This window comes from Artemia sp. Qi Xiang Cuo, chromosome 12 (genome assembly GCF_049724085.1).
Source record: "Artemia sp. Qi Xiang Cuo chromosome 12, ASM4972408v1, whole genome shotgun sequence".
NCBI classification, from domain to species: Eukaryota; Metazoa; Arthropoda; class Branchiopoda; order Anostraca; family Artemiidae; genus Artemia; species Artemia sp. Qi Xiang Cuo.
Genome location: NC_142805.1, coordinates 14,154,692 through 14,182,337, shown reverse-complemented (window position 1 = coordinate 14,182,337; position 27,646 = coordinate 14,154,692). Strand labels below are relative to the sequence as shown.

Here is a 27,646-nt window from a genome sequence, read left to right as displayed (position 1 = left end):
AACATGGTCGAAAATATGATAACAATGTCTTTTAGGATGAATTAATCCTCCGAAGTCCCCGGGGGGAGGGCTGAAAGTTATGAACTTTACTCAATGTTAGTAGGAAACCATCAGGAGGTACAGGGGGGATTGACGTCACAGTCAGATAAGAGCGTCTATGGTTATGAGTGTTGTTTCATGGTTTGATGGTTATTTGATGTTGTTTCATGATTCTGTTTGTTGGTCAACTTGTTTGATGTTTTTTTTTTCATAGTTCTGTTCTGTTTGATGGTTGTATGATGTTGTTTCATTGTTCTGTTTGTTAGTCAACTAGTGTGATGTTCCTATTACTCCGAATGGAAGTTTACATCATTGCTGGATAAGAGTGTCTAACGGGATAAATATAAATGTTTTTACTTTTATAGCTTTAAAAAATCAAATAATTTTAACATTTTGGTTACTAAATATCAGTATATGTATATTAAACTGACAATGCACATTCATTTGTATTTTTTTACAAATTTAGTTCTGCCTTTGGAAGGCATAGGGGTTTTGCACCCAACTTGTGTTAATTTCTGCTCTTTTTCGGTTTGACTGGGTTATTTATTGTAATTTCTGTTCGTTTTGGGTTTCATTTATTTATCGATGCTGATTTGTGGTAGTTTCACGCTTGGTAGAGTATTTGATTTTATTTTTGCTCATTTTTTGTTTAATGGAGTTCTTTACTTTCCTTTGAAAAACTTATTTTGTGGAAAGTTTTTTAAATTAATCTCTTTTAGTGATGATGACTCGCAAAACAATTTACCAAATACAATTTTGACGATTAGCCTACAAATGAAAAATTGCCGATTAAAAACTGAAAAATTCATTGCTCTTTAAGGGATGGCGATGATGCCTCGCAAAAAGTTGCCAGTTTATATTTTGCCGACTACAAATGAAAAATTGCCGACTACAAATGAAAAAATTCATTGCTCTTTAAGGGATGGTGATGATGGCTCGCAAAAAGTTTCCAGTTTATATTTTTCCGATTACAAATAAAAATTAAAGATTACAAACGGAAAAATTCATTGCTCTTTAAGGGATGGTGATGATGACTCGAAAAAAGTTGCCATTTTAAATTTTGCCGATTACAAATTAAAAATTGCCGATAACAAACGGAAAAATTCATTGCTCTTCAAATGATGGTGATGATAACTCGAAAAAAGCTGCCATTTTAAATTTTGCCGATTACAAATTAAAAATTGCCGATTACAAACGGAAAAATTCATTGCTCTTTAAATGATGGTGATGATGACTCGCAAAAAGTTGCCAGTTTATATTTTGCCGATTACAAATGAAAAATTAAAGATTACAAACGAAAAAATTCATTGCTCTTTAAGGGATGGTGATGATGACACGCAAAAAGTTGCCAGTTTATATTTTGCCGACTACAAATGAAAAATTGCCGACTACAAATGAAAAAATTCATTGCTCTTTAAGGGATGGTGATGATGGCTCGCAAAAAGTTTCCAGTTTATATTTTTCCGATTACAAATAAAAATTAAAGATTACAAACGGAAAAATTCATTGCTCTTTAAGGGATGGTGATGATGACTCGAAAAAAGTTGCCATTTTAAATTTTGCCGATTACAAATTAAAAATTGCCGATAACAAACGGAAAAATTCATTGCTCTTTAAATGATGGTGATGATGACTCGCAAAAAGTTGCCAGTTTATATTTTGCCGATTACAAATGAAAAATTAAAGATTACAAACGAAAAAATTCATTGCTCTTTAAGGGATGGTGATGATGACACGCAAAAAGTTGCCAGTTTATATTTTGCCGATTACAAATGAAAAAATTGTCGACTACAAATGAAAAAATTATTTTCTTTTTAAGGGATGGTGATGATGACTCGCAAAAACTGCTGTGAATACAAAATTACAATAAATTTCAATAAAATTGGAAGATCATATTATTACTTGTTTCTACGTTGTCATTACTGTGTGTTATTGTAACTAAGCTGTTATTGCTAAAGTTAAGAAAAATGAGTATATTAAATATATCATAAAAAGTTTAACAACCCATAATATGCTTATTTTATTACTTTAGTCACAACATCAGATGTTTTGAATGTCTGGTATCCATACACTTTGTCGTTACTTTTTTTTATTGTTGCCAATATGTTACAAATTGCGTTATTAACTTTATACTACGTAAAATTAAACCATGAACTATGTCACAAGACTACTGGGATACTAAACCAGGGGGAGGGGGCGTGAAGGAAGAAGAGGAAGATTTAATAGAGGTTTCCGAGAGAGAATGTCTGAGAATAATTTAGGGATAAGGCCTAATGATACAGATTATACCTGCACACATGTTATGACTTGTCATTGAAAAATAGCAGCCCTAGAATTCACTTTTTTCGTATTTTGGGGACCTATTGGAAAAAAATATTTTGCCCCCCCCCTCCCGAAGACGCATTTTGATATTTTGATGGGATTTTGTTACCAATAGATGCATCAAAAGAATCGTATTTTTATGCTGATTTGAAATATATAAGTTTTATCAAGTTTAGTTATACCCATCAAAAGTTACGGGGCTGAGAAAATTTGCCTCATTTTGGAAAAAAGGGGGAAAGACCCCCTAAAAGTCATAGAATCTTATTGAAAATCGTACCATCAGATTCAGCGCATCAGATAAACCTACTGTAGACGGTTCAAGATCCTATCTGCAAAAATGTGAAATTTCGTATTTTTTGCCAGAAGAAAGACCATGGATGCGTGTTTATTTGTTTTTCTTGTGTTTTTTTCCACCAGGGGTGATCGTATCGGCCCAGTGGTCCTAGAATGTCACGAGAGGGCTCATTTGAATGGAAATTAAAAGTTCTAGTTCCCTTTTTAAGTGACCAAAAAAATTGGAAGGAAACTAGGCCCCCTCCCACGCTCATTTTTTTCTCAATGTCACCGGATTAAAATTTTGAGATAGCCCTTTTGTTCAGTATAATCGAAAAATCTAATAACTATGTCATTGAGGACGCCATAATCCCCCAAAGTCCCCGGGGGAAGGGCTTCAAGTTATGAACTTTGCCCATTGTTCCACATATAGTATTGGTTATTGGGAAGTATAAAGACGTTTCCAGAGGGGGATTTTTTCTGGTGGGGGTAGGGAGGGAATTACGTGGGAGGAACTTTCCACGGAGGATTTTTAGTGGGGAAAGAGAATTTCCATGAAGGGGGCGCTGGAACCCAGCATTATATAATAAACATTCAGAAATAAAAAAAAAACAAGTTTTTTCAACTGAAAGTATGGAGCAACATAAAAACTTAAAACAAACAGAAAATATTACGTATATAAGGGGGGTTGCCTATATAAGGGGGCTTCTCAATAGCTCGCTCTTACGCTAGAGTTTTTTTTTAACTTTTAAAAGAGGTTATTATTCTAATTAAACAGCCTTTGTGATTCAAGAATCATTCTTAAATAACTGGAACACAATCAAACTTAGGTTATTATAAGGTTATTATTAGTTGAAAAAAAAAAAAAAAACTAAAACGCAAATTTCGTTTTAATTATTCATGCACGGTGAACCAAATTCAAAACCTGCATCAACTCAAAAACGTTCAAAATTAAATTAAAAAAAAAAACAAGTTTACTTAACTGAAAGTAAGGAGCAACATTAAAACTTAAAACGAACAAAAATTATTCCGTATATGAAAGGGACTGTCCCCTTCTCAACGTTTCGCTCTTTACGCTAAAGTTTTTTATTGTTTAAAAAAATAAAGTTGTGAGACAGAGTCAAACTTTAGCGTAAAGAGCGAAACGCTGAGGAGGGGACAGCCACATTCATATACGGAATAATTTCTGTTAGTTTTAAGTTTTAATATTGGTCCTTATTTTCAGGTCAAAAAACTTGTTTCGTTTTTTTATTTAATTTTTGAACGTTTTTGAATTGATACAGGTTTTGATTTTGGCTCATCGTACATGAATAATTAAAACAAAATTTGCATATTGATTTTACTTTTATTTGGTTAAATGGCTTTCTCAAAACTTTTTTAATTTTATTTACGAACGCTTTAAATAGTAATAAATATGCGTAACTTACGAATTAAACTACGTAACAAACTTCTAAATTTATATATTTTTAATACTTATATTACGGGATTCACCCCCTATTCATTACCTCGCTCTTTACGCTAAAGTTCGAATTCTGTTCCAATTCTTTAACAATGACCCCTTAATTACAAAGGCAGTTAACTAGTATAAATAGCTCTTATCAAACTACTAAAAAATCTTTGGCTTAAAGAGCGAGGTATTGACTAGGGGGCGAACCAAATCATATACGTAATAATTTCTGTTCGTTTTAAGTTTTTATGTTGCTCCTTACTTTCAGTTGAAAAACTTGTTTTTTTTATTTAGTTTCTCTTCGTTTTTTAAATAATGCTGGGAAATCCGGCACCCCCTTCATAGCAATGTCCCTTCCCCCATGAATACTTCCTAAATGGAAAGATCCTCCCACGTAACCCCCGACCCCCCCCCCACTACCAGAAAAAAATACCCTGAAAATGTTGCATGCGAGTAGTAAGGCCATAGGGAATATGGACCCAAGAAAACCTACGCCTGAGGCAGTGTGGTTTGAGTAGAAAGCTATCTTATAGTCCGAACAGAACCACGTGGTTTCTGGTTTTCTCACTGAGAATAAAAAAACAGAATTTTACTCACTTGAAAAAACAGGAATTTTATCACTTTTATGGATGTTTTCTTGGACGGTTATGTATGTTGGTCAATTTATTTGATGTTTTTCTCGGATGTCAACAGTAATTTATGTCTGTCTTATGGTTTTTGTCAGTGAAAATGAAAAAACAGGAATTTTCTCACTTTGATGGATGTTTTCAGGATTATTGAGTCTAACAACTGGGGTACCGGAGTCAATGACCTAAATTTCCAACATGTCAATTTATTTGATGCTGTTGTTGTTTTGACCAAGTGCACGCTCGAGGCGAATGTTATGAGTTTCCAGAAATAGGAAACAGTTAGATCACGTGTGACAGATGATGTCATGGTTGATTGATTTGACACGAAAGGGGAACTAATTTATTATTTCTAATGGAAATTATTGATTCACGAAAGGGGACTTAATTTATTGTTTCCAAGGAGAATTGTCTCCGGGACGAAGTTTATTAATATCTTTGGAGTTCGACCAGAATTGTTTCCGGGGCAAAGTTTATTAATATCTGACAGGTGAAGGCAAGGTTAATTGTAACTCCGGCGAATGTTTTGATCTTAGAGATAAAGAGTTTAACGCGGGAAAAGATTTTTTAGTGATTTCAAATGTGACAGCGCAGAGATGCCAAAAACAAAGTGAACACGATGAAACTACGTTTAGGGGTTATTTGGGCGAAACCGTTTTAGACATTTTAGGGAATTATTTCGGCGAAACAGTTAGAGACATTTAAAAGATGATTTTAGAAGATGTTTTAGAAGAGAATTTGAGGGTGAAACTCTGTGGTCGTTATAATACACAAGTTCTATTTAAACATTGTCGTGAGGTCCTCTACCCCAACCCCAAAGGGTTCCGATCCCCCATCACAACCCCGAAGGGGCCCCCCCCGCGCCCCAAAGGACCAGCCGGCCCCCCAAGGGACCCCGGGCTCCCAAAGGGTCCCCTCCCCATTTTTTAATACTTTTTTAAGGCTTTATTATATCTTTTCAGAGCAAGTTATTTTCTTAATGTCCCTCCTACACCCATTTTCCAACTTGAAGTACTTATCTTTTTCACCTAAAACTATACTTTACAGCTTTTAGGATACCTCAACACCAAGAAATACTTTTCAAAGACCATTTCAGAGCAAGTTCGTTTATTAATGACCCTGATAAACCCATTTCACAAGTTGAAGCACTTATCTTTTTCACCCACAAATATACTTTACAGCTTTTTTGTTACATCAACACCAAGAAATACTTTTCAAAGACCATATCAGAGCAAGTTGATTTCTAAATATCCCGAATCACAACATATTCCTAGTAGAAGGAATTTAATATTACAACCAAATATATAAAATAAAGATTAATGGATTAATAAACAAAAAGAAAAAATATTCAAATAAAAGATAATATAAAGTTACTTTCTTAATGTCCCTCCTAAACCCATTTACCTTCAATTAGAACGCATCTTTCTCTCAATAAACGAGTCATGTCATCAATTATAGATCCTCATCCCAAAGAACCACATATCTACGGAAAGAACTTTAAAATTTCAAATCGTGATTTCAATCCTTAGAACATATACACTCTTGAAGAACTTATCTTTTTCACCCAAAACTATACTTAACAGATTATTAGATAACTCAACACCAATAAATACTTTTCAAAGACCATTTCAGAGCAAGTTACTTTCTTAATGTCCCTCCTAGACCCATTTTGCAACTTGAAGTACATATCTCTTTTAACCACAACAATACTTTACAGCCATTTGGATGACCAACAATAAAAGTTACTTTTCAATGACCAATCCGGAGTAAGTTTCGTTCCTAATATCCCAAATAAACCATTATTCACCTTGAAGAGTTTGCCTTGTTAACCCATAACTATACGTTAGAGTTTTTTGTATACCTTCAAAAACAGAAATAGTCATAAAAGGCCATTTCAGAGAAAGTTACTTTCTTAATATCACTCCTAAACCCATTTTCCAACTTGAAGTACTTTACTTTTTCACCCACAACAATACTTTACAGCTTTGTGGATACATCAACACCCGGAAATACTTTTCAAAGACCATTTCAGAGCAATTTACTTTCATAAAGACACTCCTAAACGCAATTTCCAACTTGAAGTACTTATATTTTTAACCCACAAATAAACTTTACAGCTTTTTGGATAGCTCAACACCAAGAACTACTTTTCAAAGACCGATTCAGAGCAAGTTACTTTCTTAATGTCCCTCCTAAACCCATTTTCGAACTTGAAATACTTATCTTTTTCACCCACAACCATACTTTACAGCTTTTTGGAACCTTCAACACCAACAAATATTTTTCAAAGACCACTTCAGAGCAAGCTACTTTCTTACTGACCCTCCTAAACTCATTTTCCAACTTGAAGTACTTATCTTTTTCATCCACAACTATACTTTACAGCTTTTTGGTTACCTAAACACAAATAAATACATTTCAAAGACCATGTTAGAACAAGTTACTTTCTTAAAGTCCCTCCTAAACCCATTTTCGAACATGAGATACTTACCACTTTCCCACTAAGCTCTACTTTACAGCTTTCTCAATGCATCAACACCAAGAAATACTTTTCAAAAGAAATTTCAGAGCAAGTTCCTTACTTAATATCTCTCATAAACAAATTTTCAATCGTGAAGAACTTATCTTTTCAACCACAACACTACTTTAAAGATGTTTGTATACATTATCACAAAGAAATACTTTTCAAAGACCATTTCAGAGCAAATTACTTTCTTTATGTCCCTCCTAAACCCATTTTCCAACTTGAAGTACTTATCTTTTTCACCCACAACTATACTTTACAGTTTCTTGGATACCTCAACACCAAGAAATACTTTTCAAAGACCATTTCAGAGCAAGTTACTTTCTCAATGTCCCTCCTAAACCCATTTTCCAACTTGAAGTACTTATCTTTTTCACCCACAACTATACATTACACCATTTTGGATACCTCAACACCAAGAAATACTCTTCAAAGACCATTTCAGAGCAAGTTACTTTCTTAAAACCCCTCCTAAACTCTTTGTCCTACTGGAAATACCTATGTTTTTCATCCACAACCATACTTTACAGCTTTTGGGATAGCTCAACACCAAGGAATACTTTTCAAAGACCGTTTTAGAGCAAGTTACTTTCCTAATATCCCTCCTCCACCCCTTTTTCAACTTGAAGTACTTATCTTTTTCAGCCACAACTATACTTTACAGCTTTTTGGATACCTCAACACCAAGAAATACTTTTCAAAGACCATTTCAGAGCAAGTTATTTTCTAAATGTCCCAAATAAACCCATTGTCAATGTATTATTTCTTGTATTATTCTGACACCAATTTTCTTTACTTAGTTTAGTATAATTCAACTAACATATAAAATTTTGATATACAATTGCAAAGCTTTTTAACATAATTCTATCCAGCTTCAATAACTTTTCAAAATAGAACGGCGGAACTATTTCACTCACAACTATACATTACAGAAAATTTTATGCCTCTACGTCAAGAGTTACTTTTCATAGAAAAAATAAGAGAAAGGTACATACTGAACTTCCGTACAAAGCACATTTCACACTAGTGGCAAATTAAATTTTCCTCCCATAAGCATACTTTACAGATTTTTGGATACATTACAACCAAGAAATACTTTTCAAAGACTATTTCAGAGAACTTTACTTTCTTATTATCCCTCCTACACTTATTGTACAACTTGAAGTACTTATCATATTCAACCACAATTAGTAACTACAGCTTTTATTATACATCAACACAAATCTCTTTTTTTTATACGCAAATACTTTGAACGAAACATTATAACTAACACTCCACAAACCCATATCAAGCATGTAGTACTTATCTTTTTCACCCACAACTATACGTTACAGCTTTGTGGATACCTAAACAGCAAAAAATACTTTTCATAGACCATATCAGAGCGATACATTCTTATTGTCCCTCTTGCATACTAGTTCACACTGTAAGAACAGATCTGTATAACAAACACAAATACGTTACATCTATTTTGATTCAATATAACCAAGAAAGAATATTCATTGACAATGAAATAGAAAGTTACTTTCTTAATGTCCCTCCTGAACCCATGTTACAACTTGAAGTAATTATATTCTTCACCCACAACTAAACTTTACTGCGTTTTTGACACCTCAACACCAAGAAATACTGTTCAAATGACAGTTCGGAACAAGTTACTTTCTTAATGTCCCTCTTCAACCAATTTTTCAACTTGAAGTACTTATATCTTTCACCCACAAATTTACTTTACTTCAATTTTGATAACTCCACGACAAGTTAAATTAATTTAAATGTCCTTTACAGAGCTAGTTAATCTCTTAATGTCCCTACTAAACCCATTTTCCAACTTTAAGTACTAATCCTTTTCACCCATAATTATACTTGACTGCTTTTTTTATACTTCAACACCAAGAAATACTTTTCAAAGACCATTTCAGAGCAAGTTACTTTCTTAATGTCCCTCCTAAACCCATTTTCCAACTTGAAGTACTTATCTTTTTCACCCACAACCATACTTTACAGCTTTTTGGATACCTCAACACCAAGAAATACTTTTCAAAGACCATTTCAGAGCGTTACTTTCTTAATGCCCCTCCTAAACCCATTCTCCAACTTAAAGTACTTATCTTTTTCACCCACAACTATACTTTACAGCTTTTTGGATACCTCAACACCAAGAAAGTCTTTCCAGTCCAGTAATTTTTCTCCTTTTTTTCAAATGTTTGTAGTCTTTTTATTGTTCAGTGTATCCATTGGTCTTGGTTTAAAGGCACAGTCCTCATACAGCTTTTATTTTGGCTTTTCTTCTATGGTATTCTTCTTCGTTGTTCATTTTAAATATTTGATAGTTTTCGAAAAGTGTCAATTTACAGATTGTTTTGAAAGTGCTCAAAAAAGATATAGCAGAAACCTCTCTCCATGATGGCAGTTTCTCGGCAGGTCTTTCCATTCCAGTAATTTTTCTCTTTTTTTCTAATGTTTGTAGTCTTTTTATCGTTCAGTGTATCCATTGGTCTAGGTTAATTTTTCTCCTTTTTTTCTAATGTTTGTAGTCTTTTTATCGTTCAGTGTATCCATTGGTCTTGGTTTAAAGGCACAATCCTCATACAGCTTTTATTTTGGCTTTTCTTCTACGGTATTCTTTTTCGTTGTGCATTTTAAATATTTGATAGTTTTGGAAAAGTTTTGATTCACAGATTGTTTTGAAAGTGCTCAAAAAAGATATAGCAGAAACCTCTCTCCATGATGGCAGTTTCTTGACGGGTATTTCCTGTCCAGTAATTTTTCTCCTTTTTTCTAATGTTTGTAGTCTTTTTATCGTTCAGTGTATCCATTGGTCTTGGTTTAAAGGCACAATCCTCATACAGCTTTTATTTTGGATTTTCTTCTATGGTATTCTTTTTCGTTGTGCATTTTAAATATTTGATAGTTTTCGAAGTGTCGATTTACAGATTGTTTTGAAACAGCTCAAAAAAGATATAGCAGAAACCTCTCTCCATGATGATGTTTCTTGACGGGTCTTTCCAGTCCAGTAATTTTTCTCCTTTTTTCATAATGTTTGTAGTCTTTTTATCGTTCAGTTTATCCATTGGTCTTGGTTTAAAGGCACAATCCTCATACAGCTTTTATTTTGGCTTTTCTTCTACGGTATTCTTTTTCGTTGTGCGCCTTAAATATTTAATAGTTTTCGAAAGGTGTCGATTTACAGATTGTTTTGAAAGTGCTCAAAAAAGATATAGCAGAAGCCTCTCTCCATTATGGCAGTTTCTTGACGGTTCTTTCCAGTCAAGTAATTTTTCTCCTTTTTTCTAATGTTTGTAGTCTTTTTATCGTTCAGTGTATCAATTGGTCTTGGTTTAAAGGCACAATCCTCATACAGCTTTTATTTTGGCTTTTCTTCTATAGTATTCTTTTTCGTTGTGCATTTTAAATATTTGACAGTTTTCGAAAAGTGTCGATTTACAGATTGTTTTGAAAGTGCCCAAAAAAGATATAGCAGAAACCTCTCTCCATGATGGCAGTTTCTCGGCGGGTCTTTCCAGTCCAGTAATTTTTCTCCTTTTTTTCTAATGTTTGTAGTCTTTTTATCGTTCAGTGTATCCATTGGTCTTGGTTTAAAGACAAAATCCTCATACAGCTTTTATTCTGTCTTTTCTTCTATGGTATTCTTTTTCGCTGTACATTTTAAATATTTGATAGTTTTCGAAAAGTGTCAATTTACAGATTGTTTTAAAAGTGCTCAAAAAAGATATAGCAGAAACCTCTCTCCATGATAGCAGTTTCTTGACGGGTCTTTCCAGTCCAGTAATTTTTCTCCTTTTTTCTAATGTTTGTAGTCTTTTTATCGTTCAGTGTATCCATTGGTCTTGGTTTAAAGGCACAATCCTCATACAGCTTTTATTTTGGCTTTTATTCTATGGTATTCTTTGTCGTTGTGCATTTTAAATATTTGATAGTTTTCGAAAAGTGTCAATTTACAGATTGTTTTGAAAGTGCTCAAAAAAGATATAGCAGAAACCTCTCTCCATGATGGCAGTTTCTCGGCGGGTCTTTCCAGTCCAGTAATTTTTCTCCTTTTTTTCTAATGTTTGTAGTCTTTTTATCGTTCAGTGTATCCATTGGTTTTGGTTTAAAGGCAAAATCCTCATACAGCTTTTATTTTGGCTTTTCTTCTATGGTATTCTTTTTCGCTGTACATTTTAAATATTTGATACTTTTCGAAAAGTGTCAAGTTACAGATTGTTTTGAAAGTGCTCAAAAAATATATAGCAGAAATCTCTCTCCATGATAGCAGTTTCTTGACGGGTCTTTCCAGTCCAGTAATTTTTCTCCTTTTTTTTCTAATGTTTGTAGTCTTTTTATTGTTCAGTGTATCCATTGGTCTTGGTTTAAAGGCACAGCCCTCATACAGCTTTTATTTTGGCTTTTCTTCTATGGTCTTCTTTCTCGTTGTGCATTTTAAATATTTGATAGTTTTCGAAAAGTGTTGATTTACAGATTGTTTTGAAAGTGCTCAAAAAAGATATAGCAGAAACCTCTCTCCATGATGGGAGTTTCTCGGCAGGTCTTTCCAGTCCAGTAATTTTTCTCCCTTTTTTCTAATGTTTGTAGTCTTTTTATCGTTCAGTGTATCCATTGGTCTAGGTTAATTTTTCTCCTTTTTTCTAATGTTTGTAGTCTTTTTATCGTTCAGTGTATCCATTGGTCTTGGTTTAAAGGCACAATCCTCATATAGCTTTTATTTTGGCTTTTCTTCTATGGTATTCTTTTTCGTTGTGCATTTTAAATATTTGATAGTTTTCGAAAAGTTTTGATTCACAGATTGTTTTGAAAGTGCTCAAAAAAGATATAGCAGAAACCTCTCTCCATGATGGCAGTTTCTTGACGGGTATTTCCAGTCCAGTAATTTTTCTCCTTTTTTCTAATGTTTGTAGTCTTTTTATCGTTCAGTGTATCCATTGGTCTTGGTTTAAAGGCACAGTCCTCATACAGCTTTTATTTTGGCTTTTCTTCTATGGTATTCTTTTTCGCTGTACATTTTAAATATTTGATAGTTTTCGAAAAGTGTCAATTTACAGATTGTTTTGAAAGTGCTCAAAAAATATATAGCAGAAACCTCTCTCCATGATAGCAGTTTCTTGACGGGTCTTTCCAGTCCAGTAATTTTTCTCCTTTTTTTCTAATGTTTGTAGTCTTTTTATTGTTCAGTGTATCCATTGGTCTTGGTTTAAAGGCACAGTCCTCATACAGCTTTTATTTTGGCTTTTCTTCTATGGCATTCTTTTTAGTTGTGCATTTTAAATATTTGATAGTTTTCGAAAAGTGTCGATTTACAGATTGTTTTGAAAGTGCTCAAAAAAGATATAGCAGAAACCTCTCTCCATGATGGCAGTTTCTCGGCAGGTCTTTCCAGTCCAGTAATTTTTCTCCTTTTTTTCTAATGTTTGTAGTATTTTTATCGTTCAGTGTATCCATTGGTCTAGGTTAATTTTTCACCTTTTTTTCTAATGTTTGTAGTCTTTTTATCGTTCAGTATATCCATTAGTCTTGGTTTAAAGGCACAATCCTCATACAGCTTTTATTTTGGCTTTTCTTCTATTATATTCTTTTTCGTTGTGCATTTTAAATATTTGATAGTTTTCGAAAAGTTTAGATTCACAGATTGTTTTGAAAGTGCTCAAAAAGATATAGCAGAAACCTCTCTCCATGATGGCACATTCTTGACGGGTATTTCCAGTCCAGTAATTTTTCTCCTTTTTTCTAAGGTTTGTAGTCTTTTTATCGTTCAATGTATCCATTGGTCTTGGTTTAAAGGCACAATCCTCAAACAGCTTTTATTTTGGATTTTCTTCTATGGTATTCTTTTTCGTTGTGCATTTTAAATATTTGATAGTTTTTGAAAAGTGTCGATTTACAGATTGTTTTGAAAGTGCTCAAAAAAGATATAGCAGAAACCTCTCTCCATGATGGTAGTTTCTTGACGGGTCTTTCCAGTCCAGTAATTTTTCTCCTTTTTTCTAATGTTTGCAGTCTTTTTATCGTTCAGTGTATCCATTGGTCTTGGTTTAAAGGCACAATCCTCATACAGCTTTTATTTTGGCTTTTCTTCTATGGTATTCTTTTTCGTTGTACATTTTAAATATTTGATAGTTTTCGAAGTGTCAATTTACAGATTGTTTCGAAAGTGCTCAAAAAAGATATAGCAGAAACCTCTCTCCATGATGTCAGTTTCTTGACGGGTCTTTCCAGTCCAGTAATTTTTCTCCTTTTTTCTAATGTTTGCAGTCTTTTTATCGTTCAGTGTATCCATTGGTCTTGGTTTAAAGGCACAATCCTCATACAGCTTTTATTTTGGCTTTTCTTCTATGGTATTCTTTTTCGTTGTGCGTCTTAAATATTTGATAGTTTTCGACAGGTGTCGATTTACAGATTGTTTTGAAAGTGCTCAAAAAAGATATAGCAGAAGCCTCTCTCCATGATGATGTTTCTTGACGGGTCTTTCCAGTCCAGTAATTTTTCTCCTTTTTTCCTAATGTTTGTAGTCTTTTTATCGTTCAGTTTATCCATTGGTCTTGGTTTAAAGGCACAATCCTCATACAGCTTTTATTTTGGCTTTTCTTCTAAGGTATTCTTTTTCGTTGTGCGCCTTAAGTATTTAATAGTTTTCGAAAGGTGTCGATTTACAGATTGTTTTGAAAGTGCTCAAAAAAGATATAGCAGAAGCCTCTCTCCATTATGGCAGTTTCTTGACGGTTCTTTCCAGTCAAGTAATTTTTCTCCTTTTTTCTAATGTTTGTAGTCTTTTTATCGTTCAGTGTATCAATTGGTCTTGGTTTAAAGGCACAATCCTCATACAGCTTTTATTTTGGCTTTTCTTCTATAGTATTCTTTTTCGTTGTGCATTTTAAATATTTGACAGTTTTCGAAAAGTGTCGATTTACAGATTGTTTTGAAAGTGCTCAAAAAAGATATAGCAGAAACCTCTCTCCATGATGGCAGTTTCTCGGCGGGTCTTTCCAGTCCAGTAATTTTTCTCCTTTTTTTCTAATGTTTGTAGTCTTTTTATCGTTCAGTGTATCCATTGGTCTTGGTTTAAAGACAAAATCCTCATACAGATTTTATTCTGTCTTTTCTTCTATGGTATTCTTTTTCGCTGTACATTTTAAATATTTGATAGTTTTCGAAAAGTGTCAATTTACAGATTGTTTTAAAAGTGCTCAAAAAAGATATAGCAGAAACCTCTCTCCATGATAGCAGTTTCTTGACGGGTCTTTCCAGTCCAGTAATTTTTCTCCCTTTTTTCTAATGTTTGTAGTCTTTTTATCGTTCAGTGTATCCATTGGTCTTGGTTTAAAGGCACAATCCTCATACAGCTTTTATTTTGGCTTTTATTCTATGGTATTCTTTGTCGTTGTGCATTTTAAATATTTGATAGTTTTCGAAAAGTGTCAATTTACAGATTGTTTTGAAAGTGCTCAAAAAAGATATAGCAGAAACCTCTCTCCATGATGGCAGTTTCTCGGCGGGTCTTTCCAGTCCAGTAATTTTTCTCCTTTTTTTCTAATGTTTGTAGTCTTTTTATCGTTCAGTGTATCCATTGGTTTTGGTTTAAAGGCAAAATCCTCATACAGCTTTTATTTTGGCTTTTCTTCTATGGTATTCTTTTTCGCTGTACATTTTAAATATTTGATACTTTTCGAAAAGTGTCAAGTTACAGATTGTTTTGAAAGTGCTCAAAAAATATATAGCAGAAATCTCTCTCCATGATAGCAGTTTCTTGACGGGTCTTTCCAGTCCAGTAATTTTTCTCCTTTTTTTTCTAATGTTTGTAGTCTTTTTATTGTTCAGTGTATCCATTGGTCTTGGTTTAAAGGCACAGCCCTCATACAGCTTTTATTTTGGCTTTTCTTCTATGGTATTCTTTCTCGTTGTGCATTTTAAATATTTGATAGTTTTCGAAAAGTGTTGATTTACAGATTGTTTTGAAAGTGCTCAAAAAAGATATAGCAGAAACCTCTCTCCATGATGGGAGTTTCTCGGCAGGTCTTTCCAGTCCAGTAATTTTTCTCCCTTTTTTCTAATGTTTGTAGTCTTTTTATCGTTCAGTGTATCCATTGGTCTAGGTTAATTTTTCTCCTTTTTTCTAATGTTTGTAGTCTTTTTATCGTTCAGTGTATCCATTGGTCTTGGTTTAAAGGCACAATCCTCATATAGCTTTTATTTTGGCTTTTCTTCTATGGTATTCTTTTTCGTTGTGCATTTTAAATATTTGATAGTTTTCGAAAAGTTTTGATTCACAGATTGTTTTGAAAGTGCTCAAAAAAGATATAGCAGAAACCTCTCTCCATGATGGCAGTTTCTTGACGGGTATTTCCAGTCCAGTAATTTTTCTCCTTTTTTCTAATGTTTGTAGTCTTTTTATCGTTCAGTGTATCCACTGGTCTTGGTTTAAAGGCACAGTCCTCATACAGCTTTTATTTTGGCTTTTCTTCTATGGTATTCTTTTTCGCTGTACATTTTAAATATTTGATAGTTTTCGAAAAGTGTCAATTTACAGATTGTTTTGAAATTGCTCAAAAAATATATAGCAGAAACCTCTCTCCATGATAGCAGTTTCTTGACGGGTCTTTCCAGTCCAGTAATTTTTCTCCTTTTTTTCTAATGTTTGTAGTCTTTTTATTGTTCAGTGTATCCATTGGTCTTGGTTTAAAGGCACAGCCCTCATACAGCTTTTATTTTGGCTTTTCTTCTATGGCATTCTTTTTCGTTGTGCATTTTAAATATTTGATAGTTTTCGAAAAGTGTCGATTTACAGATTGTTTTGAAAGTGCTCAAAAAAGATATAGCAGAAACCTCTCTCCATGATGGCAGTTTCTCGGCAGGTCTTTCCAGTCCAGTAATTTTTCTCCTTTTTTTCTAATGTTTGTAGTATTTTTATCGTTCAGTGTATCCATTGGTCTAGGTTAATTTTTCACCTTTTTTTCTAATGTTTGTAGTCTTTTTATCGTTCAGTATATCCATTAGTCTTGGTTTAAAGGCACAATCCTCATACAGCTTTTATTTTGGCTTTTCTTCTATTATATTCTTTTTCGTTGTGCATTTTAAATATTTGATAGTTTTCGAAAAGTTTAGATTCACAGATTGTTTTGAAAGTGCTCAAAAAGATATAGCAGAAACCTCTCTCCATGATGGCACATTCTTGACGGGTATTTCCAGTCCATTAATTTTTCTCCTTTTTTCTAAGGTTTGTAGTCTTTTTATCGTTCAATGTATCCATTGGTCTTGGTTTAAAGGCACAATCCTCAAACAGCTTTTATTTTGGATTTTCTTCTATGGTATTCTTTTTCGTTGTGCATTTTAAATATTTGATAGTTTTTGAAAAGTGTCGATTTACAGATTGTTTTGAAAGTGCTCAAAAAAGATATAGCAGAAACCTCTCTCCATGATGGTAGTTTCTTGACGGGTCTTTCCAGTCCAGTAATTTTTCTCCTTTTTTTCTAATGTTTGTAGTCTTTTTATCGTTCAGTTTATCCATTGGTCTTGGTTTAAAGGCACAATCCTCATACAGCTTTTATTTTGGCTTTTCTTCTATGGTATTCTTTTTCGTTGTGCATTTTAAATATTTGATAGTTTTCGAAGTGTCAATTTACAGATTGTTTCGAAAGTGCTCAAAAAAGATATAGCAGAAACCTCTCTCCATGATGTCAGTTTCTTGACGGGTCTTTCCAGTCCAGTAATTTTTCTCCTTTTTTCTAATTTTTGCAGTCTTTTTATCGTTCAGTGTATCCATTGGTCTTGGTTTAAAGGCACAATCCTCATACAGCTTTTATTTTGGCTTTTCTTCTATGGTATTCTTTTTCGTTGTACATTTTAAATATTTGATAGTTTTCGAAAAGTGTCGATTTACAGATTGCTTTGAAAGTACTCAAAAAAGATATAGCAGAAACCTCTCTCCATGATGGCAGTTTCTTGACGGGTATTTCCAGTCCAGTAATTTTTCTCCTTTTTTCTAATTTTTGCAGTCTTTTTATCGTTCAGTGTATCCATTGGTCTTGGTTTAAAGGCACAATCCTCATACAGCTTTTATTTTGGCTTTTCTTCTATGGTATTCTTTTTCGTTGTGCATTTTAAATATTTGACAGTTTTCGAAAAGTGTCGATTTACAGATTGTTTTGAAAGTGCTCAAAAAAGATATAGCAGAAACCTCTCTCCATGATTGCAGTTTCTCGGCGGGTCTTTCCAGTCCAGTAATTTTTCTCCTTTTTTTCTAATATTTGTAGTCTTTTTATCGTTCAGTGTATCCATTGGTCTTGGTTTAAAGGCAAAATCCTCATACAGCTTTTATTTTGGCTTTTCTTCTATGGTATTCTTTTTCGCTGTTCATTTTAAATATTGGATAGTTTTCGAAAAGTGTCAATTTACAGAATGTTTTGAAAGTGCTCAAAAAAGATATAGCAGAAACCTCTCTCCATGATAGCAGTTTCTTGGCGGGTCTTTCCAGTCCAGTAATTTTTCTCCTTTTTTTCTAATATTTGTAGTCTTTTTATCGTTCAGTGTATCCATTGGTCTTGGTTTAAAGGCAAAATCCTCATACAGCTTTTATTTTGGCTTTTCTTCTATGGTATTCTTTTTCGCTGTACATTTTAAATATTTGATAGTTTTCGAAAAGTGTCAATTTACAGATTGTTTTGAAATTGCTCAAAAAATATATAGCAGAAACCTCTCTCCATGATAGCAGTTTCTTGACGGGTCTTTCCAGTCCAGTAATTTTTCTCCTTTTTTTCTAATGTTTGTAGTCTTTTTATTGTTCAGTGTATCCATTGGTCTTGGTTTAAAGGCACAGCCCTCATACAGCTTTTATTTTGGCTTTTCTTCTATGGTATTCTTTTTCGTTGTGCATTTTAAATATTTGATAGTTTTCGAAAAGTGTCGATTAACAGATTGTTTTGGAAGTGCTCAAAAAAGATATAGCAGAAACCTCTCTCCATGATGGCAGTTTCTCGGCAGGTCTTTCCAGTCCAGTAATTTTTCTCCTTTTTTTTCTAATGTTTGTAGACTTTTTATCGTTCAGTGTATCCATTGGTCTAGGTTAATTTTTCTCCTTTTTTTCTAATGTTTGTAGTCTTTTTATCGTTCAGTGTATCCATTGGTCTTGGTTTAAAGGCACAATCCTCATACAGCTTTTATTTTGGCTTTTCTTCTATGGTATTCTTTTTCGTTGTGCATTTTAAATATTTGATAGTTTTCGAAAAGTTTTGATTCACAGATTGTTTTGAAAGTGCTTAAAAAAGATATAGCAGAAACCTCTCTCCATGATGTCAGTTTCTTGACGGGTCTTTCCAGTCCAGTAATTTTTCTCCTTTTTTCTAATGTTTGCAGTCTTTTTATCGTTCAGTGTATCCATTGGTCTTGGTTTAAAGGCACAATCCTCATACAGCTTTTATTTTGGCTTTTCTTCTATGGTATTCTTTTTCGTTGTGCGTCTTAAATATTTGATAGTTTTCGAAATGTGTCGATTTACAGATTATTTCGAAAGTGCTCAAAAAAGATATAGCAGAAACCTCTCTCCATGATGTCAGTTTCTTGACGGGTCTTTCCAGTCCAGTAATTTTTCTCCTTTTTTGTAATGTTTGCAGTCTTTTTATAGTTCAGTGTATCCATTGGTCTTGGTTTAAAGGCACAATCCTCATACAGCTTTTATTTTGGCTTTTCTTCTATGGTATTCTTTTTCGTTGTGCGTCTTAAATATTTGATTATTTTCGAAAAGTGTCGATTTACAGATTGTTTTGAAAGTGCTCAAAAAAGATATAGCAGAAACCTCTCTCCATGATGTCAGTTTCTTGACGGGTCTTTCCAGTCCGATAATTTTTCTCCTTTTTTCTAATGTTTGCAGTCTTTTTATCGTTCAGTGTATCCATTGGTCTTGGTTTAAAGGCACAATCCTCATACAGCTTTTATTTTGGCTTTTCTTCTATGGTATTCTTTTTCGTTGTGCGTCTTAAATATTTGATAGTTTTCGAAAGGTGTCGATTTACAGATTTTTTTGAAAGTGCTCAAAAAAGATATAGCAGAAACCTCTCTCCATGATGTCAGTTTCTTGACGGGTCTTTCCAGTCCAGTAATTTTTCTCCTTTTTTCTAATGTTTGCAGTCTTTTTATCGTTCAGTGTATCCATTGGTCTTGGTTTAAAGGCACAATCCTCATACAGCTTTTATTTTGGCTTTTCTTCTATGGTATTCTTTTTCGTTGTGCGTCTTAAATATTTGATAATTTTCGAAAAGTGTCGATTTACAGATTATTTTGAAAGTGCTCAAAAAAGATATAGCAGAAACCTCTCTCCATGATGTCAGTTTCTTGACGGGTCTTTCCAGTCCAGTAATTTTTCTCCTTTTTTCTAATGTTTGCAGTCTTTTTATCGTTCAGTGTATCCATTGGTCTTGGTTTAAAGGCACAATCCTCATACAGCTTTTATTTTGGCTTTTCTTCTATGGTATTCTTTTTCGTTGTGCGTCTTAAATATTTGATAGTTTTCGACAGGTGTCGATTTACAGATTGTTTTGAAAGTGCTCAAAAAAGATATAGCAGAAACCTCTCTCCATGATGTCAGTTTCTTGACGGGTCTTTCCAGTCCAGTAATTTTTCTCCTTTTTTTCTAATGTTTGTAGTCTTTTTATCGTTCAGTGTATCCATTGGTCTTGGTTTAAAGGCACAATCCTCATACAGCTTTTATTTTGGCTTTTCTTCTATGGTATTCTTTTTCGTTGTGCATTTTAAATATTTGATAATTTTCGAAAAGTGTCGATTTACAGATTGTTTTGAAAGTGCTCAAAAAAGATATATCAGAAACCTCTCTCCATGATGTCAGTTTCTTGACGGGTCTTTCCAGTCCGATAATTTTTCTCCTTTTTTCTAATGTTTGCAGTCTTTTTATCGTTCAGTGTATCCATTGGTCTTGGTTTAAAAGCACAATCCTCATACAGCTTTTATTTTGGCTTTTCTTCTCTGGTATTCTTTTTCGTTGTGCATTTTAAATATTTGACAGTTTTCGAAAAGTGTCGATTTACAGATTGTTTTGAAAGTGCTCAAAAAAAACATATAGCAGAAACCTCTCTCCATGATGGCAGTTTCTTGACGGGTCTTTCCAGTCCAGTATTTTTCTCCTTTTTTTCTAATGTTTGTAGTCTTTTTATCGTTCAGTGTATCCATTGGTCTTGGTTTAAAGGCACAATCCTCATACAGCTTTTATTTTGGGTTTTCTTCTATGGTGTTCTTTTTCGTTGTGCATTTTAAATATTTGATAGTTTTCGAAAAGTGTCGATTTACAGATTGTTTTGAAAGTGCTCAAAAAAGATATAGCAGAAACCTCTCTCCATGATGGCAGTTTCTTGACGGTTCTTTCCAGTCCGGTAATTTTTCTCCTTTTTTCTAATGTTTGCAGTCTTTTTATCGTTCAGTGTATCCATTGGTCTTGGTTTAAAGGCACAATCCTCATACAGCTTTTATTTTGGCTTTTCTTCTATGGTATTCTTTTTCGTTGTGCATTTTAAATATTTGACAGTTTTCGAAAAGTGTCGATTTACAGATTGTTTTGAAAGTGCTAAAAAAAATATATAGCAGAAACCTCTCTCCATGATGGCAGTTTCTTGACGGGTCTTTCCAGTCCAGTATTTTTCTCCTTTTTTTTCTAATGTTTGTAGTCTTTTTATCGTTCATTGTATCCATTGGTCTTGGTTTAAAGGCACAATCCTCATACAGCTTTTATTTTGGCTTTTCTTCTATGGTATTCTTTTTCGTTGTGCATTTTAAATATTTGATAGTTTTCAAAAAGTGTCGATTTACAGATTGTTTTGAAAGTGCACAAAAAAGATATAGCAGAAACCTCTCTCCATGATGACAGTTTCTTGGCGGGTCTTTCAAATCCAGTTATTTTTTCCCTCTTTTTAATTTCCCCATTTTCGCTTTTCCTATTGTTTTTTTTTCTTTTTTTAATTCTATCCCAACTGATAAATCTCTCCTTTTCTTTTAAAATGAAAACCTTAACGAAGGTTTATTTCATGTTTTAATGCCAACTTGGTCTTCCCTGTTGTCTCTACTTTCTAGGTTTCTGTTTATCGCTATTATTATAGATACTACCTGTTATTTCGTTATTTTTTTTTACTGCATTCGGTTCTTGTTAAATATCCCGACAACATTGAAGCATTTTGATCTGTAAGATCTGAGAAAAACCGATTTGTCTGTCTGCAGTATGTTATAATTAGCTTAGTTTCATTGAGAAAAACCAAGATTTAGGTATATTTTTATTAAATATTTAATATATACAATTGGTATTTTAGTTAGGTATTTAACATAATGCGTTCTGGGTGGCTTGCTTTCAATAATTTTCTTCTGTAGTTTCCATTATTTTGTTTCTAAAGTATTATATTTTCATCATACTTTGGTATATTCCATTAGGATTAACCTAACTTCCCATCTAGGATGGGGTCGGGATATTTAACAAGTATCCTGTATTCTAGTGTTTATTCTCCTTTATCTTTATTTTACATGTGTGATTTAGCGTGATTTCGCGTGTCTATGTGTGTGTCATGTTTATGTGTGTTTATGTGTTTATGTGTGTGATTTAGCGTGTTGTTTATGGTTCTCTCAGTGTTTTATTATTGTACTGTTTGGCCCATAACAAGCCAATCTTCTTGGGCCGAATACCCAGTTTTATGTTTATAATAGTGTTTTAGTATTAATGAAATGATTGAAAATGAGGGTTGGCGAAAACCGAATTAAATAATAGAACTATTTCAAATATTCTAAATATCCAAAAACAATCGCCACCAGCAGGCGCAATATCAAAGCATAAGGGTAAGTAATAGCTTTTCGAAAAACATTTTCTTTAATATTTAAATAAGAGGAAAATGTTTAAATAGCCCTCAGTATTATAACCTCTAATCTCGACTACAATGGCAATTTTCACTGGCTTTGAATTATCTCGTTTTCTTCATTGTCCTTCACCCATTTCCATTTTCTCCAGTTTCTCCCATTTATTACTGCCCTTAGTCTATCATTGTCCATGATGAGGTCGCACTGATGTCCGGAATAAGTCGTGTCCGAGATACAATTTTTACCGGAAAATACACTTAAAGATCACACTGGCTATACATGACATTGGTGGAAAACGGAAAAATATAAAAATAAGTAACAAAAACCGAAAAAACCATGGTGACTTTCAGCCAGTTGAAAACCGAAGCGAAAAGACAAAAACAAATATTTCGGCAAGGACCTTCGCCAAGCCGTCAACAGTGCTCAAATCAAGAAAAAAAAAAAAAAATCTTTCGAAGTGTTTCTTTCTGTATTTGAGAACAGAGGACGGTTTGTCGGAGGCCGTTGTCAATGACCTCTGCCAAGGCCCTTGCCGGAGGTCTACTTTTGTCTTTTCGCTTCGTTTTTTCAACTAGCTGCAAATCACCATGGTTCTAATAAGCATTTATTTTAACTATTTTAGATTTTCTTAGTTATTTCAATATTTTCGATTTCCATCAAACGCAAAGAATTGAAACATAAGGAAATGTAAAAATTGAACAAGTAAGTCTCCCCCAAGGGCCGGATTGAATTGGTGCGGGGCCCGATTGGATTTATCGGGGGACCCTGTCTATATATTAAATACTTAAATAAAATATACCTGCAGAGAACTTTACGTACATAAAGTAGTTCACGACTTCACGTACGCAGTGCAAAATCTCTCTAATGTACTACCCCGAATAAATTCAAAAAATCGACATGAACTTTTACAGGTATCAGTTTTCTATTTTCTAAAGTATATATTATAAAAACATATGCAAAATTAAAATGAATATATTTTTAATTATTTTAATAACTCATAATTTGTCCCTTATTATCTTAATTTGCTTTAAATTCCAAAATCTTTTTTGTTTCCTTTTGATGGTAACGCGGGGGCCTTTCCAATTTGGGACCTAATTGGACCCAACCACTCCAATCGCCCTTTATCCGACCCTATCTCCCTTCAATCATCAGCCATGTCTTTGCACAATTTTACAGGGTTGAATAGGCTCCAGTAATTTTGAAGTCATAAACTTAACCATTGCAAAGGAGGGTTAGGAAAATCGGTATTTGTATGATATACCCCCAACCGTTAAACTTGTTCATTCATTGACGTACGTTAAACCGGTTTCTTTCGCTAGTTTCTTTCAACTTAGCGTGAGAAAAGTCAAAGAGAAGTTACAGAATAGATAGTAAATATATAATTTGGGCTAATGTGCAAATATATAGCCCAAATTTGTTTCTAAAGTAATATATTTTTATAATAATAAGGCATATTTTATTAGGATTGACCTAACTTCACTTCTTGAGCGGTAGGGGATATATAATACAAATACCGGATAATCTTACCAGAAATAGCAACTAGCTTCCCATCTGGTGAAATTTTGGCACAATACGCAGGAGATAGCTTGGTATGAAGCTGATGGAGTATGGCTCCCTTTAAGCTCCATAAAACTAGATCTCCTTCTGAATCACAAGACATGATAAACTTTCCATTTGCAGCGATGCCAAAGCCCACTAGGTCAAGAGTATGATGCTGAAAAACCAAATTCAAGGATAACCAAGACAAATTAGGTAAATAATGCTATGCTATAAATAAAACTATTCAATTCAGACACCCTATAGCTTTTACATATAATTCACAAAACCACAAACAATAAAATTTATTTCTCTTAGATTACGCAAAAATGATATTTGAAAAGGAATATTTTGTTTAGTCTAGGAATGAATATCGAGCCACAGAGGTGTCGCATTTCTAAAATTCCTTCGGAGAATAAAATATTCCAAAAAGGAAACAGAAATAAAAAATATAGAGGCAGTTCGGAATCAAAGTGGACCTTTTTTTTTTTTTTTTTTTTTTTTTGAAGTAACGAACATATCCCAAACATAGCAAGACTGATATTTTGGCCGTGCGGATTAACGATTTAGTGATCGTAAATGTTTACTTGCCTTGTGACAGAAAATCGGTTCAGTCTCTTAACAGATTCGCTAAGACTTGCAGTGTATTACAGAAACTTTTGGAATCCGTCTCAAATCAAGGTTATCGTTTTTTGATCGCTGGAGACTTTAACGCTGACCTGCTGTCATCGAATATTCGCTCGGATTTGATATTTGATTCGCTGCCGCAGTTTAAGCTGGTTGAAAAAACTTGTATATATTCTTATCTTCATCATTCCGGTAGTCAAAGTAATATTGATCATGTTGTTTGTTCTCCGGGCCTACCCGTTTCTACTGTAATTGTTCATGAAGATCATTGCGATTTAGATCACCTACCGATTTCGTTTGTTTTTCAAATACCGATTTGTACTAATCGTAATGCTTTACAAGCAGGACGAAGATGGGTTTTCCGTCGAAATTGGAATAAGATAAATTTATCGCTGTATATTTCTACGCTAGCTATGCTACTTGCTACAATTCAAGTTCCTTTCCACCTTCTACAGCTTAGTTGTAAGTCTTCAAATGATAAAAATACTCTAAATGATTATTATCTAAAATTAGTATCTTGCCTTAAAACAGCTGAATTGACCGCTGTACCACAGGAGTGAGTCAGGCGAAACACGCGTAAACCGGAGTGGTCGTGGGATCCTGAATTGAAATCGATTAAAAATAAAGCAAAGTTTTGGTTGCGGATCTGGGTTTCTTGTGGTCGTCCGTCTGAAGGGGTTATTCATCAAATAAAGCAAAAGACAAAATTAGAATATAAAAATTACCTGCGCTCGACTAAATCAAAAATATCGAATTTCCCGTTAAGTAAATCTGATTGGCAAAAGGTAATTAATTCTGAAAAACTTGATGATTCTTTTGCTACAAGCCCGATTAGTGCTGGTGCATGGCATAGTTATTACAGTAAAGTTTTTAGTTCAGTGAATTATCATGTCCATTCGGTTTTTTCGAAACTTCTCATTGCCGCACTTCCCGTATCGCTGAGCCAAACTCAGATTTTGCCTGTCGAGCTCTCTGTGGTTCAGCAGGCAGTAAAAAGGTTGAAATCAAATTCCCTCGATTGTGATGGCATTTCTGCCAACCATTTAAAAGTTGATTGCCCACTTCTTTTTCAACACCTGCAGTTGCTTTTCCAAATGTGCTTGTGTGCGTCTGCGGTACCGGATAGCTTCCTATGTGGGTCTGTAACATCAATTCTTAAAAGAGGAAACCTCCTAGCGATTGCTCGTCGTATCGGCCAATAACTGTGTCATGCAATCTTAGTAAAGTTTTTGAATATGTTCTTCTTCCGTCCATATCGAGTGCACATTTTGGCGAAAATCAGCTTGGTTTTTCGTCTGGGGTGGGGTGCCAGCAAGCCCATCGAGTTCTAATTAATCTTCTTATCGATGCGACTAAAAAGGGATATGAACTCCATCTTTGCGCCTTGGACCTTTCCAAGGCTTTTGACAGCGTCGTCCACTCACAAGCTCTGTTTTCCCTTTTTAGTCATGGCATTAATCTTTCTCTGGTTTCTCTCCTTCGTTATTGGTATGCCAATTCTTTTCTACGAATAAAAGCTGAAGGGGTTATTTCCGATTCTAAAATTCCGGTTCGGCGTGGTGTCAGACAAGGTGCTGTCCTTTCCCCTTCTATCTTTAAACTTTGCATTTCTTCTGTTTTATCTTCTATCCCAACCACTTGTATTTTTCAGGCGATTAATCTTTCTTACATAGCGTATGCTGATGATATACTTCTAATTAGTAGGACTAGAAAAGGTCTTTCTGTTTCTGTATCTACAGTTGCAACACACCTTAGTAAGATTGGTCTATCACTGAATTTTTCTAAATGTGAATATCTTTCGTTTAACAGTAATTGTAACTCGCCTTTAGATTGCGCTTCTTTTTCTGTCCCATGTGTCTCTTCTTTTCGGTGGTTGGGTATAAAGATTGCTAAAAATCTTAAATCTCTCCGAGAACATGCCGTGGCGAATTGTAAGAAAAAGATCCAAGTATCTTACTCCAAAATTGTTGCCAATCGGGGGAAATACAGTAGGAAGACCCTTGCTAAATTGTATTCTGTTTTTACTGATCATTCAATTTTGTTCCTTTCTGGTGTTTATCCCATTCTTGGGCGAAAAAATACCCGGTCATTACGTTCTTATTATTTTCGGTTCTCGCGTTTTCTACTGTATTTGCCTCCGTGGTACCGGAACCGTAACCTTGTCTCAGTTTTTGGGCTTCCAGATATAATTGAAATGCTAGTTGAGCTTGCTGACAAACTCCCCCAGACAGTGAAGGCTCTCCCAGCTCATCATGGGTTTGTACGCCTCCTTCATTGATTTAGTGTCTTTACTGTGTATTTAGTCGATTTGTATGTATTTTTTCTTTTCTTTTATACTCCGCTTTTGTTACCTTAGCGGGTTAAAAATAAATTATTATTATTATTATACCTTTCATTGTAATGGTCATGACATAGAACTGCTACTACTGTCAACTCATTTCAGCACCAAGCCCCCTGAGGCCACTACAGCTACACATACTCCTCCTGCATCCCAATCTATTTAAAGCTTATCTTTTTAAACCCTCCCAAGAATTTCTCATTTCCCTTAAATCTTTCATTACGACATCCTTCCACACCATTCGGGGACGGCCTGTTTTTCCTTTGGTCCTAGAGGATTGGCAGACAGTCTTTGCCAATTTGCTTATTCTTCATACGCAGAACATGTCTTAGCCATCTTATCCTTTCTCTCACTATAGCCCAAGAAAGTGCGATTGCAGCAAATTTTTTGTACAGCTTACTATTTGAAATACGGTTAGTCAGTCGGGTACACAAAACAATCCGTAGGCAATTTCTCTGGAAAACATCTAGAAACTCCTCTTCCGTTTTTCGGAGCGCCCACGACTCAGAACCATATTTGAGCACTGTCATCATTGCAGCTTCGAATATGGGCCTCGACCCTCGGGTCGAAAACTCATCTTCCTATTCTTCCAAACTTTTTTCACTTGTGAAAAAACATCCTGGGCCTTGGCTATTCTACTTTTAAGATCTTCACTGCACCGTCTTTACTGAAAATACTACCCAGGCAAGTGAGGCTGTTCACTTGATCGATCTTCTTGTTACCCAACATCATCTCTTCACCTTCACTTATTCCTTGTCTTAGAGATTTAGTATTCTTGACATTAATTTTCAAACCTATTCTTGATTATTGTTATCCCAGAAGCTAAAATAAGGTTTCAGATTTAGTTGCTTAAGTTCTTTAGCCCAAGTCTCGACAGTTACTGGATTTGCTCAACTTTAATACTGTATCCTCCAAATATTTATAGTAGGATAGCCTTTGCGGGGGGCTTGTGATTGTTTTATTAAGTTGCTTTCATCGTTTTTGTTTGTTTTCTTTTTGTTGAAATATACAAAAATATTAGGATACGCTTCTAAATACTTGACCTTTAAATTGTTTGACTATGT

The 27,646-nt window shown here is 34.1% G+C and overlaps 1 protein-coding gene across 1 annotated transcript in view; it reads right to left on the bottom strand.

Moving 5' to 3' along the window:
• LOC148945810 (transducin beta-like protein 2) overlaps window positions 1-27,646 on the bottom strand; it is a 208,088-nt gene that overhangs the window by 47,769 nt on the left and 132,673 nt on the right. Inside the window, exon 4 of the mRNA XM_089098105.1 lies at window positions 23,609-23,795. Within this exon, the coding sequence (XP_088954231.1) occupies window positions 23,609-23,795 (187 nt within the window). The remainder of the gene's footprint in view (window positions 1-23,608; window positions 23,796-27,646) is intronic.